At 37.6% G+C, this 17191-nt stretch overlaps 1 protein-coding gene across 6 annotated transcripts in view; it reads left to right on the top strand.

Annotated features, from left to right (window-relative positions):
- The window catches only part of ELAPOR2 (endosome-lysosome associated apoptosis and autophagy regulator family member 2), a 230694-nt gene that overhangs the window by 16117 nt on the left and 197386 nt on the right, over positions 1-17191 (top strand). The window contains exon 1 of one of the 6 annotated variants that reach the window (XM_054687616.2): positions 3518-3757. The exons of 4 other annotated variants lie outside the window; for them this stretch is intronic. In XM_054687616.2, the coding sequence (XP_054543591.1) occupies positions 3568-3757 (190 nt within the window). In that variant the 5' untranslated portion in view covers positions 3518-3567. Of the gene's footprint in view, positions 1-3517; positions 3758-17191 lie in introns of those variants that run through there. One more of the 6 variants, XM_054687618.2, reaches the window with a different exon arrangement.

Raw genomic sequence — 17191 nt, 5'->3', positions numbered from 1 at the left:
AATCATGTGGTTTTTGTCTTTGGCTCTGTTTATATGCTGGATTACATTTATTGATTTGCGTATATTGAACCAGCCTTGCATCCCAGGAATGAAGCCCACTTGATCATGGTGGATAAGCTTTTTGATGTGCTGCTGGATTTGGTTTGCCAGTATTTTATTGAGGATTTCTGCATCAATGTTCATCAAGGATATTGGTCTAAAATTCTCTTTTTTGATTGTGTCTCTGCCCGGCTTTGGTATCAGAATGATGCTGGCCTCATAAAATGAGTTAGGGAGGATTCCCTCTTTTTCTATTGATTGGAATAGTTTTAGAAGGGATGGTACCAGTTCCTGCTTGTACCTCTGGTAGAATTCGGCTGTGAATCCATCTTGTCCTGGACTCTTTTTGGTTGGTAAGCTATTGATTATTGCCACAATTTCAGATCCTGTTATTGGTCTATTCAGAGATTCAACTTCTTCCTGGTTTAGTCTTGGGAGAGTGTATGTGTCGAGGAATTTATCCATTTCTTCTAGATTTTCTAGTTTATTTGCTAGAGGTGTTTGTAGTATTCTCTGATGGTAGTTTGTATTTCTGTGGGATCGGTGGTGATATCCCCTTTATCATTTTTTATTGCATCTATTTGATTCCTCTCTCTTTTTCTCTTTATTAGTCTTGCTAGCGGTCTATCAATTTTGTTGATCCTTTCAAAAAACCAGCTCCTGGATTCATTAATTTTTTGAAGGGTTTTTTGTGTCTCTATTTCCTTCAGTTCCGCTCTGATTTTAGTTATTTCTTGCCTTCTGCTAGCTTTTGAATGTGTTTGCTCTTGCTTTTGTAGTTAATTGTGATGTTAGGGTGTCAATTTTGGATCTTTCCTGCTTTCTCTTGTGGGCATTTAGTGCTATAAATTTCCCTCTACACACTGCTTTGAATGCGTCCCAGAGATTCTGGTATGTTGTGTCTTTGTTCTCGTTGGTTTCAAAGAACATCTTTATTTCTGCCTTCATTTCGTTATGTACCCAGTAGTCATTCAGGAGCAGGTTGTTCAGTTTCCATGTAGTTGAGTGGTTTTGAGTGAGATTCTTAATCCTGAGTTCTAGTTTGATTGCACTGTGGTCTGAGAGATAGTTTGTTATAATTTCTGTTCTTTTACATTTGCTGAGGAGAGCTTTACTTCCAAGTATGTGGTCAATTTTGGAATAGGTGTGGTGTGGTGCTGAAGAAAATGTATATTCTGTTGATTTGTGGTGGAGAGTTCTGTAGATGTCTATTAGGCCCGCTTGGTGCAGAGCTGAGTTCAATTCCTGGATATTCTTGTTGACTTTCTGTCTCGTTGATCTGTCTAATGTTGACAGTGGGGTGTTAAAGTCTCCCATTATTAATGTGTGGGAGTCTAAGTCTCTTTGTAGGTCACTCAGGACTTGCTTTATGAATCTTGGTGCTCCTGTATTGGGTGCATATATATTTAGGATAGTTAGCTCTTCTTGTTGAATTGATCCCTTTACCATTATGTAATGGTCTTGTCTCTTTTGATCTTTGTTGGTTTAAAGTCTGTTTTATCAGAGACTAGGATTGCAACCCCTGCCTTCTTTTGTTTTCCATTTGCTTGGTAGATCTTCCTCCATCCTTTTATTTTGAGCCTATGTGTGTCTCTGCACGTGAGATGGGTTTCCTGAATACAGCACACTGATGGGTCTTGACTCTTTATCCAATTTCCCAGTCTGTGTCTTTTAATTGGAGCATTTAGTCCATTTACGTTTAAAGTTAATATTGTTATGTGTGAATTTGATCCTGTAATTATGATGCTAGCTGGTTATTTTGCTCGTTAGTTGATGCAGTTTCTTCCTAGTCTCGATGATCTTTACATTTTGGCATGATTTTGCAGCAGCTGGTACTGGTTGTTCCTTTCCATGTTTAGCTCTTCCTTCAGGAGCTCTTTTAGGGCAGGCCTGGTGGTGACAAAATCTCTCAGCATTTGCTTGTCTGTAAAGTATTTTATTTCTCCTTTGCTTATGAAGCTTAGTTTGGCTGGATATGAAATTCTGGGTTGAAAATTCTTTTCTTTAAGAATGTTGACTATTGGCCCCTACTCTCTACTGGCTTGTAGGGTTTCTGCCCAGAGATCCACTGTTAGTCTGATTGGCTTCCCTTTGAGGGTAACCCAACCTTTCTCTCTGGCTGCCCTTAACATTTTTTCCTTCATTTCAACTTTGGTGAATCTGACAATTATGTGTCTTGGAGTTGCTCTTCTCGAGGAGTATCTTTGTGGCGTTCTCTGTATTTCCTGAATGTGAACGTTGGCCTGCCTTGCTCGATTGGGGAAGTTCTCCTGGATAATATCCTGCAGCGTGTTTTCCAACTTGGTTCCATTCTGCCCATCACTTTCAGGTACACCAATCAGACGTAGATTTGGTCTTTTCACATAGTCCCATATTTCTTGGAGGCTTTGCTCATTTCTTTTTATTCTTTTTTCTCTAAACTTCCCTTCTCACTTCATTTCATTCATTTCATCTTCCATTGCTGATACCCTTTCTTCCAGTTGATTGCATCAGCTCCTGAGGCTTCTGCATTCTTCACGTAGTTCTCGAGCCTTGGTTTTCTGCTCCATCAGCTCCTTTAAGCACTTCTCTGTATTGGTTATTCTAGTTATACATTCTTCTAAACTTTTTTCAAAGTTTTCAACTCTTTGCCTTTGGTTTGAATGTCCTCCCGTAGCTCAGAGTAATTTGATCGTCTGAAGCCTTCTTCTCTTAACTCGTCAAAGTCATTCTCCATCCAGCTTTGTTCCGTTGCTGGTGAGGAACTGCGTTCCTTTGGAGGAGGAGAGGCGCTCTGCTTTTTAGAGTTTCCAGCTTTTCTGTTCTGTTTTTTCCTCTCTTTGTGGTTTTATCTACTTTCGGTCTTTGATGATGGTGATGTACAGATGGGTTTTTGGTGTGGATGTCCTTTCTGTTAGTTAGTTTTCCTTCTAACAGACAGGACCCTCAGCTGCAGGTCTGTTGGAATACCCTGCCGTGTGAGGTGTCAGTGTGCCCCTGCTTGGGGGTGCCTCCCAGTTAGGTTGCTCGGGGGTCAGGGACCCACTTGAGGAGGCAGTCTGCCTGTTCTCAGATCTCCAGCTGCGTGCTGGGAGAACCTCTGCTCTCTTCAAAGCTGTCAGACAGGGACATTTAAGTCTGCAGAGGTTACTGCTGTCTTTTTGTTTGTCTGTGCCCTGCCCCCAGAGGTGGAGCCTACAGAGGCAGGCAGGCCTCCTTGAGCTGTGTTGGGCTCCACCCAGTTCAAGCTTCCCGGCTGCTTTGTTTACCTAAGCAAGCCTGGGCAATGGCGGGCGCCCCTCCCCCAGCCTCGCTGCCGCCTTGCAGTTTGATCTCAGACTGCTGTGCTAGCAATCAGCGAGACTCCGTGGGCACAGGACCCTCCGAGCCAGGTGTGGGATATAATCTTGTGGTGCGCCGTGTTTTAAGCCCGTCGGAAAAGCGCAGTATTCGAGTGGGAGTGACCCGATTTTCCAGGTGCCGTCTGTCACCCCTTTCTTTGACTAGGAAAGGGAACTCCCTGACCCCTTGCGCTTCCCGAGTGAGGCAATGCCTCACCCTGCTTTGGCTCGCGCACGGTGCGCGCACCCACTGACCTGCGCCCTCTGTCTGGCACTCCCTAGTGAGATGAACCCGGTACCTCAGATGGAAATGCAGAAATCACCCGTCTTCTGCGTCGCTCACGCTGGGAGCTGTAGACCAGAGCTGTTTCTATTCGGCCATCTTGGCTCCTCCCTCGGTATGTTCCTTCTATACCTAGTTTTTAAATTTTTTTATCATAAAGGGATGTTGAAATTTATTAAATGCTTTTTCAGCATCAATTGAAATGATCTTGTAGCTTTTATCCTTCATTCTGTTGATCCAATGTATCACATTGATTTATTTGCATATGTTGAATTATCCTTGCATCCCAGGGATAAATCTCACTTGGTCATGATGAATGATCCTTCTAATGTGTTGTTGAATTCATTTTGCTAGTATTTTGTTGAGGATTTTTACATCAGTATTCGTCAGAGATATTGGCCTGTAGTTTTTTTTATTATGTGTCTTTGTCTGGTTTTGGTATCAGGGTAATATTAGCCTTGTAGAATGAGTTTGGAAGTATTCTCTCCTCTTGTGTTTTCAGAATAGCTTGAGTTGGACCGAGATTAGTTCTTCTTGAAATGTTTGGTAGGATTCAGCAGTGAAGCCATTGGGTCCCAGGCTTTTCTTTACTGGGAGAGTTTTTATTGTGGCTTTGATTTCATTGGTATTGGTCTGTTCAGGTTTTGGACTTCTTCCTGATTTAGTCTCGGTAGGTTGTATGAGTCTAGGAATTAGTCCACTTCTTTTAGGTTTTCCAGTTGGTTGGCATATAGTTACTCATAGTAGCCTCTAATGATCCTTTGCATTTCTGCAGTATCAGTTGTAATGTTTTCTTTTTCATTTCTGATTTTATTTATTTGTATCTTCTTTTTTTCTTAGTCTAGCTAAGGTTTTGTCAATTTTGTTTAACTTTTCCAAAAACTAACTTTTTGTTTCATTGATCTTTTGTATTTTCTTCATTTCATTTATTTCTGTGATTTTTATTATTTTCTATTAATTTTGGGTTTGGTTTGCTCTTGCTTTTCTGGTTCATTAAGATACATCATTAGATTGTTTATTTAAAGTTTTTTTTCTTTTTTGATGTAGACACTTACAGCTATAAACTTCCCTCTTAATACTGCTTTTGTTGTATCCCATAAGTTTTGGTATGTTGTGTTTCCATTACCATTTGTTTCAAGGAATTTTTCAATTTTCTTCTCAATTTCTTCGTTGACCCACTGGTCATTCAGGAGCATATTGTTTAATTTTCATGTATTTGTATAGTTTCCAAAATTGCTCTTATTATTAATTTCTAGTTTTATTCCACTGTGGCCAGAGAAGCTGCTTGATATTGTTTCAGTCTTTTGAATGTATTAAGACTTATTTTGTGACCTAACATGTGCATTTCTTTAATCACTCATGAAGGTCAATATTTTTCGTGTCACTTAGCTTTTTGTATTTCACTTTTTGTGAGATTTCCTATTTAGGTGTTTGCATCGTTATGTATACAAGCTTTTAGTATAATAAGGATAATATATATTTCCCTAGACTTTTTCTTATCTGTGTGTTTTGAGATATGTAATATCCAGAGAAAGCAATTATTTAGTCCCTAAAAAGGTATATGGAATTACTTCCCTTAACATATCAAACTGTAATACATCTTAATTTCCAAAAAGAATGTTTGGTACATAATACCTTATTAAATCATTACAATATATGAAGGCTTTCAGGTGTTTGAGAAAAATATGGAAGCAGCTACAAAGTGACCAAGAATTCTTGCACTTGGATTGGTATTCTTGGTTCTAAGAGTGTGTTTTAGATATTTCATGACTATTCATTCTCTGTTACTTCTTTTTCAGTTGCCATTCATATGTTTATTAGCTCATCTAGCATGTATCTCACAGGAAAAAATTATAGGATAGTCTATGATGATAGTACAGATGGGTTAAGTGCTGTGATGGAGTCATTCACAGGGCTGTATAGAAGCACAGAGAAGAGGCAACTAAATCAGACTAAAGAAACTCTGGTGTCAGAGCAAGTGATGTTTCAGCTGAGTTTGGAAGGATTTATGGTAGTGCTTTACAGGATGCACAGAGACCACCACATCTCAGTCAAAGAAAATAACTGTATAACATCAAAGAGGAATTAAATAATATTATAATTTCAAGGGCCAACTTGAAGGGCCCGTGGGTGGTGGTGGCAGAAGTGTCAGAGACTGAAGGTCTTGCGATGCAAGCTATGAAGCGCTATTAACATCAAATTAGAAAGATTATTCTGTTGGCAAATGAAGGAACATAAAAGGAAAATCACATTGGACGCAGGAAGATCAGTTAGGAGACTCTTGCCTCTCTCACGGGGAGAAAATAACTAACAGAACTAAACACATGACAGTATGAATGGAGAGGGAGAGAATAGATGGATTTGACAGCTATTAAAGACATCTTATTTTCAGGAGTCTGCAACCGAGTGATACATTTCAGTCTACCATGACTTATAAGTTTTTGGTCTGAGTAGATGCTGCTGTCTTTTATTGAGATAAAAAAATTGAGAGAAGGAAAAGGAGGAGGTGGTGGTGGGGGCGGGAAATAGGATGAGTTCAGCATTGGACATCCTGAGTTTATAGTACCCTGGGCACACACAAACAGTGCTCTCCTGAAGACAGGTGGATGTACAGGAGTGCAGCTGAGAGACAACTTGGGAGCCATGAGTACATAAGAGGTAATTGAAGCCATTGATGTTGATGAGGTCACTTAGGCTCTGAGCGTATAGCAAGAGCACTGTGTTGAGGAGAGTGCTTAGGGAAACAATAGCATTTAAGAAGCAAGCAGAGTGAGAAGCATTTGAGGATGAAACTGAGAAGGTACAGCCAGTAGAGAAGGATTAGCATTAGCACAGAAGCAGACTGGAGGTTGATGGGAAGGAGACCCGTAAATCTGGAGTATGATATAGGCAGGGTGATTTTTAATATTCAGGGTGTTTTCTTCTTTTAATTTTTCAACTTTTAGATTGGGGTACATTTGTACGTTTGTTATCTGGGCATATTGTATGATGCTGAGGTTTGGGATACGAATGATCCCATCACCCAGGTACTGACCATAGTACCCAACAGTTTTTCAACCCTTGCCCCTGCTTTTCCCTTTCCTTTCTAATAGTCTGTAGTGTCTATTGTTGCCATCTTTAATTCCATGAGTACCCAATGTTTAGCTGCCATTTATAAGTAAGAACATATGGTATTTGGTTTTCTGTTCCAGTGTTACTTTGCTTAGGAAAATAGCCTCCAGCTACATCCATGTTGCTGCAAAATACATGATTTTGTTGTTTTTTATGGCTCTATAGTATTCCATGGGGTATATGTACCACATTTTCTTTATCTAATCCACCAATGATGGGCACCTAGCTTGCTTCCATGACTTTGCTATTGTGAATAGTTCAGCAAACCCTTTTTAAAGATAGGGTCTCCCTTTGTCACTCAGGCTGGAGTGCAGTGGTACAATAACAGCTCACATAGGTTTGACCTCCCAGAGCTCCAGTGATCCTCCAACCTCAGCCTCCTGAGTAGTTGGGACTACAGGCACATGCTTCCATGCCTTGCTAATTTTTGTATTATTATTATTATTATTTTGTATAGACAGGATTTCACCCTGTTGCCCAGGCTGGTCTTGAACTCCTGGTCTCAAGTAATCCTCCCACCTCAGCCTCCCAAAGTACTGGGATTGCAGGTGTGAGGCACCATGCTTGGCCTACAGTGAGACATTTGAATTGTCATATCATTATTGACAAAATGCATAGTATATGATGAATGACGGAATATTAGGCAGATTCCTGGCTATTTGAACAAAGGTACACTAAGATTATTAATGTATGTGATGCTAAACTGAAAGAACATCTCCAATGCAATACTTCTGTGCTTAATATCTAATTTCTGTCCTTTTACTGTTTTACTATTACCATTTTAAATAATACTTGGGTTTTGAGAAGGCATAACCAAATTTTGTAAAGTCAGAAAGCTGAGTAGGATTCCTAATGAGTTGGAAAAGAGAATTGGGATTCAAAATGATTTCAAAAGGCTAGAATAATGGGCAATCCAACATAATTGATTTAAATGTAGACTGTTCTTTTCTGGTTCTGAAAATCAGATGTTCAAGCATAGAATGGGGAAATTTTACTTAAAAGTACTTCTGAAGCCATAGCTATCATATGGCTGCAAAAGCAATGATGGAGGGTCTTGAGTTCTGTTTATATGAGAAGAATGCCTTGTTTGTGGAAGGTAGACATGTATATTAGGTCATTAATTCAACTTAGGTGCAATATTTGAAGAGGGATATTGACAAAGGGTGACATTGGCTTGAGATGTGAATTAGGAAGATTAGTTATTTGGAAAGTACGTCACGGGAAACTAACCAAAGGAAATGGGGTTGTTTAGCTTAGTGTAGACTTGAGGGGGCCATGACATGAGCTTCAAATATATTAAGTGCAGTCATATATAAGAGGCATTGCTATAATGCTCATTTAGAGGACAAGATTTGGATTAGCGGGTAGTAGACAAAAGGATGCAGAATTTAGTTCATCTTAGAAGGTGTTTTACATATGCAGAAGCCATGAGCTTTGTCTTTATACTCTGAAAATTGCAGAGCTGCTTCTTTGGATGGATTGCAAACCTAGGTTCCATGTATAGGAGCCATGAGTTCTAATTTACTGAACTTTGACAATTTCACTATGATGGATTTAAGGGGCAGTTCAATGACTGCTCAGGGGTATATCCATACCTACTGTAACTGGTGAGAAGATAAATATTTGACCTTGATGCATTAGTCGTAGCTAGCACACATTTTTTTTTTTTTTTTTAATGAGATGGAGTTTCACTCTTTTTTGTCCAGGCTGGAGTGTAGTGGTGCTATCTTGGCTCACTGGAACCTCTGCCTCCCTGCTTCAAGCTTCAAACAATTCTGCCTCAGCCTCCTGAGTAGCTGGGATTACAGGCACACGCCACCATGTCCGGCTAATTTTGTATTTTTAGTAGAGACGGGGTTTCACCATGTTGGCCAGGTTGGTCTCGAATTCCTGACCTCAGGTGATCCAGCCGCCTTGGCCTCCCAAAGTGCTTGGATTACAGTCGCGAGCCACTGCGCCTGGCCGCACACATTCTTATTCTGTCATACTTAGCACTTTATTCTAAGAATGCTACAGTGTAAAAACACAATGCCCTTTGGTGTTTAACCCTACCTCCTAACGTTAAGAGCAGAAAGAACTGACCCTTGAAAATGTAATGCAGACTTTTACTTGATAATTCTTACGCATATAAATAATGCATAGCAGGAAATAACTTGAACCAAAATAATAATTGATGCTTAAACATATCTGAGCCTGTTATGCTAGGAAAGTGCTTCCCTATCTAAAGAGCAGATAAATATTAAGATCATTTACTTGAGGTTTTTTTTTTTAATGATCTCATTTTTTTCTACATTTGTCACCTTTTAAAGTTAAAAGCAATATATGCATTCCAGAAAAATGCAGCAATAAAAACACCCATAATCTCACTAAATAAGCATGCCACTTTTAACATCTTGGTATTTGTAATATGAATAATAAATAATAACAATAGCCAGGTAAAATTTTAAGTGCATTTTTATTTATTAACTCACTCATCTCCCTAACTCTTAATTGGTAAGCTCGAACCCCCCCATCTTCTCCCCATGTTTAAGTTACTTGTGAATTCAAGCTGCTACACCAGGGCCCATACTTTTCACCATCAGACTATACTGCCTCTATTACATATATCAAAAGTCCTTTGCATGTATTTCATTATCAGTGTACACATATGGTTACAAAATGGTAATATTATGTACATATAGTTTGGTAATGTTTTTTGGCATTTAAAAATATGACATGAACTTACTCCCCTATTTTGATTCCTCAAGAATTTTATTAAGTACTTGATATATCTCTGACTTTGTTCCCTGAATAACCAGTTTTTACAAATAGTGTTTTGAACAATCCATAATTCATCCTTTTTCTGTTGGTCTGTTTTCTATACCATCTATTGTGTATGTGGATATATAAAAATTTATAAGCTGTTGTTTTATATATAATATGTGCTATATTATATATATGCACATTTATTCAATTTCTTTTGAGCTATTTTCTACACTATTGTTTTTTTTGTACCAAGATTGCAGAGTTTTATAATATAGTTTTATATGGTGGCACTTAATTTTCTTTCATTCTCAGCTGTTCTCACTTATTTAGTCTTTCAATTCAACTTCAGAATAATTTTGAAAAGTTAAAAATTTTTTTGGATTCTCTTAAGTTCGCCCATTTATTTGGAAAAAATGTCATATTTTTAGTATTATCTTCACATTTAAAGACATACAGTCTGTTTTAGCATTTATTGAGGCATTCTGTATTTCTCACTAGCACAATCTTTGTATTCTGAACTATTTTATGTTACTATTTTCCATGACATTTTTCTGCCAACCACTTTACCTTTTAATTGATTTTTCCCTGATATGTTGAAAAGCCACTGGTTTTTAGAAATTAATTGTGTATCTAGTTTCTTACAGGGCTGTCTTATTAATTCTAACATTTTGTCAGTTAATTCGATTTTTTTGATAACAAGTTCCATTTATTGAGTAGTTAATGTGTGAAACACTTTTCTCACAGAAGTCCATGCCTCTGCTTTCAGAGATGAAGAAACTGAAGCTCAAAGGCAATTAATAACTTACAAAAGATGACAAAGCTAGTGAGCCATAAAGCTGGGATAGATTTGTCTCCAGAGAGCTCACTTTCCACTGAACTCCACTACCTCCCACTCTGCCTACACAGAACTGATCTATTATGCTTACAGCTCTCCATGACTGATTCTTAGCGGCTATTGATCGAATCTTATTAGGTGTACCAGGCAGCTATTTACAGTTTTTCCCAGTAGCCAATCATTTTCACATGATTTCTTTTTTTCAAGGTAGAGATCCTTTTCTCATGTGTTTCAGAAATCTTTCGTCTCCTCCAAGGTAGATGTTAATTCCACATTTTCACAAGGAAAGCTTTATGTACTGCTGTGTTTTACTCACACACAAGGTGTGTAGGTAGCCACTGGTCCTCCTGTCTTGATAGCATGTCTGTGCAGAGTTCCTAGTCCAGTTTCTGTTGTCTGAGAAACTTCCTTTTTATGCTATGCTGATGAACTTTGAGGATCTCATTCTGTCTATTAGATTCTCGATTAGGAGAATGTTTTAAAGAAACAGAGCTGTCTGTGGTTCTTCTATGTGAAGAAGCACATGATAGGTACTGGACCTAGGGCATTTTCTGCCTCTGTTTTTATCTGTACATTTCTGGGAGTGAAGGATGTACATGAAGAGGTGAGAGTGAGATTTGTTAGTCTGATGTCATCTTAAACCAGAAATCTGTAAAACTTCAAAAACAGATGGCCTTTTTCTGTTGTTGGAAAACTATATTCCAAAGAAAATTCAGAATAAAAATTGATGGACAAATTGATGTGTAATTCTGTCATTTTACATCTTTTTGTTTTTGTTCTCTTCCTTACACCTCTTTCTTTTAAGACTTATCAGTTAATATGGCTCAGGCATTGCTGTAAGTGTTTTACAGATATTAGCCCACTTAATAGCAATCATTTGTTATTAGTTCATTCATCATTCATAAGCAAATGATGCTGCTTTAAAGTGATATTCAGACATTTTATATAGAAGTTAAATCATTGCCTCAATCTTTAAACAAATCTTTATGGAAGCTTAATTGAAGTGCACTCAGATACATATATTTGAAGTATATAAATTGATCAGTTTTGACATATGTAAGCACTCATGAAACTATTGTCATAATCAAGATAGTCATTTTCAACATCCCCAAAAGTTTCCTGTTTCTCTTTGTAATCTAACCCTTCCTCCACTCTGTCCCTAAGCAGCCACTGATCTGCTGCCACTACAGATTCAGTTGCATTTTATAGAATTTTAGATAAATGGAATTGTATGGCATGTACTCTTTTTTGGGTGGGGGGCTGTCTTCTTTCACTTAGCATAATGATTTTTGAGGTTTATTCACATTGTGGTGTGTATCAAGTTTGTTCCTTTCTGCTGAGTAGTAGCCTACTCTATGGCTATACACAATTTGTTATTTAATATACCTATTTTTAACATAATATAGTTGTAATCATAGCACTTGATATTCTTAAGCTCCAATAAGATAATGTAATCTATGATCATTAAATACTAACTAGTGAGTACTCCAGTAAGTTCTTTATAAAATTTAGCCGCAGCAGTCTAAACATGTAAGTGTAAGTACTAAAGGATTTTTGGCATTCTGAGATATTCCTGTAGGTGATTCTTTGTTTCATTCAGTATTTAACGCTGTTCTGATAAATCTTGATTTTTGGAGCTAGCCATTCAGTTAGTCTATTAGATGTGCCTGCTGTTAGAACTATTAATACTTTCACTTACTTGCCTGTCTGTAGATCATTTAACTATCAATTAATGAATGCATGTCTCTGGGAGTGCAGGTGAGAAATGTGGATCTCATGCCACTCATTCAGAGGCTAAAATGAGGACTTTGTTTAGTTCATGGTAATGAGCATTCACATACTGTATGGAAATGAAAACAGTCTTTGTGTGTGTTCAGTTGGATGAACAATTAAATATATTCATTCCTAATTGAAATTATGTTTCTATTGTTAAAGAAAAACTGAGAGGAGTTAAATTTAACATTTGAGCAAGAAAAAAGTTCTAGAACCAGACAGCATTCCTGATGAAGGTGGTGATATGGTTTGTCTGTGTCCCCACCCAAATCCCATCTTGAATTGTAGCTCCCATAATTCCCACATGTTGTGGGAGGGACCCGGTGGGAGATAATTGAATCATGGGGGTGGTTTCCCCATACTGTTCTTGTGGTAGTGAATAAGTCTCATGCGATCTGATGGTTTTATAAGGGGAAACCCCTTTCACTTGACTCTCATTCTCTCTTGTCTGCCACCATGTAAAATGTGCCTTTCATCTTCCACCATGATTGTGAGGCCTCCCCAGCCATGTGGAACTGTGAGTCCATTAAACCTCTTTTTCTTTATAAATTACCCAGTCTCGGGTATGTCTTCATCAACAGCATGGCGTAACAGAGTACCCCCACCTACAAACCTGGTGGACTATATAACGAGAAAATAAGAAATGACATACAGAGAGTACTTGATTGGTACAGCTGGCATGTACCTTCTTTGGGTGTAATCTGGCAGCTTTCAGCCTCTGGTTGTCTGCAGGTACTGTGATTTGAGACTCAGCTACTTGTTATAAGGGTTTACTTTTCATGAAATTACAGTCTGTTTACACAAGTTACGTTATAGTTCATAATGTATGGAGAAACCATTATGCCAAACTCAAAATATGTACGGTGGCAGCTTTAGGCCAAACTTAATTCAGTTTAATACCATAAATCACAAATCCATCAAGATAGCTAGGTTTAGTTGTATTTTTCTTTTTCTTTCTTTCTTTTTTTTTCTTTTGGTGGGAGCTGATGAGAACTCTGTTGACTAACATGTTTGCATTTAGAACAAGATAAGCATTCTTTTAGACTAATAGTGTTTTTGCAAGTTTTGAGGACGCTTATGTTTTTCTTATATTGTTCCAGGAAGAGAAAAGGTATTGGTATGTACTGTGACTGACTGACATGTCCCATTTAGGCTTATCTCGTCTTAGAATCCATCTTTTATAGCAGTAGGTGATCACCCTAACAGGACAGGGAGAATAAATGTGACTTACTTGGCATCATAGTAGTGAGTTCTGCACTCTCTATGACAGAGGCAGGCTAATCCTTAACCTGAAATTTTCAGCTATGGCTTTGTTTTCCTGATCTCTTCAAAATCAGATTGTTTACCTTTATTTCCTCAATTCTCTTTCCAATTCACTAGAGTCAGGCTTTTATCCCACTTATTTTCCTGAATCTCTTGTCATGGTTAGTAATCATCTAATTATTAGTGGTGTCTTTAATCCTCATCCTATTCCATCTGAGGCATTTGACTCTACTTCCAGGCTTCTGCTTTCTTATACTGTAATGTTTGTCACTCATTGTTATGTCCTTATTTCTTTAGCTACTCTTCTATGACCTCTTTGTAAATCTCGATTGCCCCAGGTTTTTGCTTTTTGTCTTTTTGCATTGTAGATATCCTGTCTGAGTGATCTTATCCATATTTCTTTCATTATTTTTCTGTAAACATGCTTATTATAAACCATTTGAATAATTTGAACAAGCAAGAATGAAAATCACATGCCATAACACCTATGGAAAACCATTGTTACATTATTTACATTATTTATCCAACTGCTTGTCTTACCTACAACCTTTGTTTAAATGACTCTAAAATCCAACCTCCATTGCATAGTTTTCCATCAAGTTCCAAAATAATATTTATGCCTCCTTAAATTATAAAAAGAATTGTGAGAAAGCACAATCCTCTCTTTAAGGAACTCATAGTCCAGTGAAGTAGCTCTCAATCTGGCTGCAAGTTAGAATCACAGACCAACAATTTATTTCCAATTTAGGGATCTGAGGACAGGGTCCAGGAGCCAGATGCCAGTGCATAGCCAGGGTTAAGAATCCCTTGTGTAATGGCTATATTTCAAAGTGCCATTTATTTAATATCTACTCTATGCCAGGCCATGTGGTATCCATTTGTTCTTTCAACAAATATTTTTTCAGCCCTTCTTTTATGTTTACCCCTGGCCTAGATACCGGGAACACATCAGAGAACAAAAAGAGAGTTTCCATTCTTATGGAGATTATGAAATGGTAAAAAGAGATAGACATTATACAAATACATGACAAGTGGTGATAAATGTAGGAAGAAAAATAAGGGAGCTGAGGGTATAGGGATGTGTGTCTATCTAAAAAGTCAGAAAAGGGCTTTTGATGTTACAGCATTTGAATAATGCCTGAGTGAAGAGGAGACATCTGGGGAAAGATCTTCCAGAAAGAGGGAATTACAAATGCAAATGCAAAAACCGTAAAATGATCATGCACTTTAAGTGTTCAGAGGAGAGTGACCCCCTGTGGCTTGAGCAGAGTGAATGAGAGGGACATGGCAGGAATTGAGACCACAGGGGTCATGTGGGTGGAGTGTGGCAGATCACATGGTGCCTTTTAGGGTGTGTGAAAGACTTTGCCTTTTATTCTGAATGAGATGAAGGCCATAGAGGCTTTTGAGCACAGATGTAATCTGATGTGATTTATGTGTAAAAAGATCAAACTAGCTGCTATGTGGGAAATAGACTGCCAGAGATGTGGGTAACAACAAAGGAGTTAGGATATTACGAAAATATGGGTGAGGCATTATGGCAGCTTAGATTAAGGTGTTAGGTGTGGAATGGTGAGAAGAAATTGGATTTTTTATATATTTTGTACATAAAATATATTTATATATATGTATTTTGGAAGAAATGATAGGCTTTTCTAAGGTCTCCTAGGGAGCAAGTTTAGCTAAAAAGAAGTAGTCAAGGACCAAGTGCTAGGGCACATCAGGAGAGTTAGAACCAATGGAGGATGGTGTCCCAGAGGTCAAATAAAGAAAGTGTTGAAGAAGAGGGTTGATGGATGAAATCAAACACAGTTGTTAGATCTAGTGAGAGGAATATTGAAACAGATGTTTTTATTTAGCAAGGTGAAGGTCTTTTCAATTATCTTGAAAAAAGCAATTTTGACTGAGGGAGAGAGGTAAAAACCTGATTGGAATGGGTTCAGGAAAGGGAAGAAAGGAGGCAACACAGTGAGAACAGACAATTGTTTTGAGGAGCTTTGCTAGTCAGGGATGAAAAGTGGTAGTAACTGAAGGGGGAAGTGAAAATAGTTACTTGGTAAGAGTAATGCTGAACAAAGTATACTTCAACATGTCTTCTAAATGCAAGATTTTGTTCTAAGAATAGCAGTTGTTTTATTATGATGTCTTGTTTAAGAATCTCTTAAAATGAGGCATACTTATAATTTTCAGTCTTAATTTGAGACATTTTGATCAAGCTCATCCATTTTCTTTATTGCACATGACTTTTCCCCCCTCTTTCTAGTTTGGAGATATCCTTTTGTATTAGTTTTCTGGGGACAGCTATAACAAAGCTCCATAAACTGGGTGGCTTACACAACACAGATTTATTGTTCTGCAAGCTAGAAGTCCAAAATGAAGGTGCCAGCAGGGTTGGTTCCTTCTAAGGATTATGACGGAAGGATCTGTTCCAGGCTTCTCTCCTTGGCATGGATGGCCATCTTCTCCCTGTGTGTCTCTTCACATCCATCCTCCCTCTATGGTTATCTCTTTGTCCAAGTTTCCCTTTTATAAGGATAGCAGCCATATTGGATTTGGCTCACCATAATAACCTCATTTTAAGTCTATTGCTTCTGCAAAGGACCAAATAAGGTTACATTCAGAGGTACTAGGAGTTAGGACTTCAGCATGTGAATTTTTTGGGGACACAATTCAACCCATAACACTTTACTTTCCCATAGGCTTATTTCTGAAGTTTTATTCTAATGACACTTAAAATTTTTCTGCTGGGTGATATTTAGGCACAGTTACCAGTTACTCAATCCAGTCGTATGTGTCATTTGAAATGATTTGGGGTGGGAGGTGGCTTTTCTGATATAAAATGAACACTTGCCAAATTATAATGAATATGATGTCAGACTTTTCTTAGATTTCTCATTTAATTTCATGTTTAAAACTGTAGAACCAGCAAGCTAGTAGATGGAAACTATGTATACTTTGGGAAGAAGAGATAAATCAAAGTGCCTTCTCTGGGAAAAACCTTACATTAAATATGTGTACCATCTCCCTGGTCTTATTAAGATGGCAGCACAGCCTAGTTCTAAATAAAGGCCAACATCTGACCCCACAGTATATCACCTTTAGTATAGAGAGAAATTAGGTTTATTAGAAGAAATTTTGTTGTTGCACCAAGAAAAATATTATAGAAATTGGCTCATATTTGTATATCTAGGTGTACGATCCAAGTAAATGTTTTCAGCTAATTTCTGGGTATCCCATTCTCCCTGAAGAGTTGCTTCTTTTTCAGCATGAGGTTTTAATTGGGATACAGGCCATTATGATGCATCCTCATAAAACAGTTGGCTTTTATTTGGAGACTATAAAATACAGATCGTATTTATTATGGATTTTATTTAGAAAGTGTAAAATACAGATCATAATTAATGACTGTAGAGACCCCATTATCTCTAAGTTCTTAGTGCAATAAGAAATAATGTAAATTTAACTGTGGAATAGAAAATGTATTTTTATGGGCCTATCACTCCTTTATAGGCTTACGGCAGAATACAAGATCTAAAAAGAACAAAACAGCTGTGGTAAAAATTAGTGTTAAATAAAATATCCAATAAAATTTGGATGTTTTCCAAATTACTTTCTAACTGGGAATTCTAAAGTTCAGCAGTTCCCTAAAATGGCCACTGAATGACTCTCTTGAGAGAGTCTTTTTTTTTTTAATTCCTAACTTTGTATACTTTAAATAATTTCTTAAAAATTTCATGTTGTTTAAACATGAAAAAAGTGATTCAACAAGAGACTAGATTTTTTAATCTAGAGAAAATAGTAAACATATTCTCCATGGCTTCT

This window comes from Pan troglodytes, chromosome 6, assembly GCF_028858775.2.
Source record: "Pan troglodytes isolate AG18354 chromosome 6, NHGRI_mPanTro3-v2.0_pri, whole genome shotgun sequence".
NCBI lineage: Eukaryota > Metazoa > Chordata > Mammalia > Primates > Hominidae > Pan > Pan troglodytes.
The sequence above is the reverse complement of the archived record's forward strand: the minus strand, read 5'-3'. Positions and strand labels throughout refer to the sequence as shown.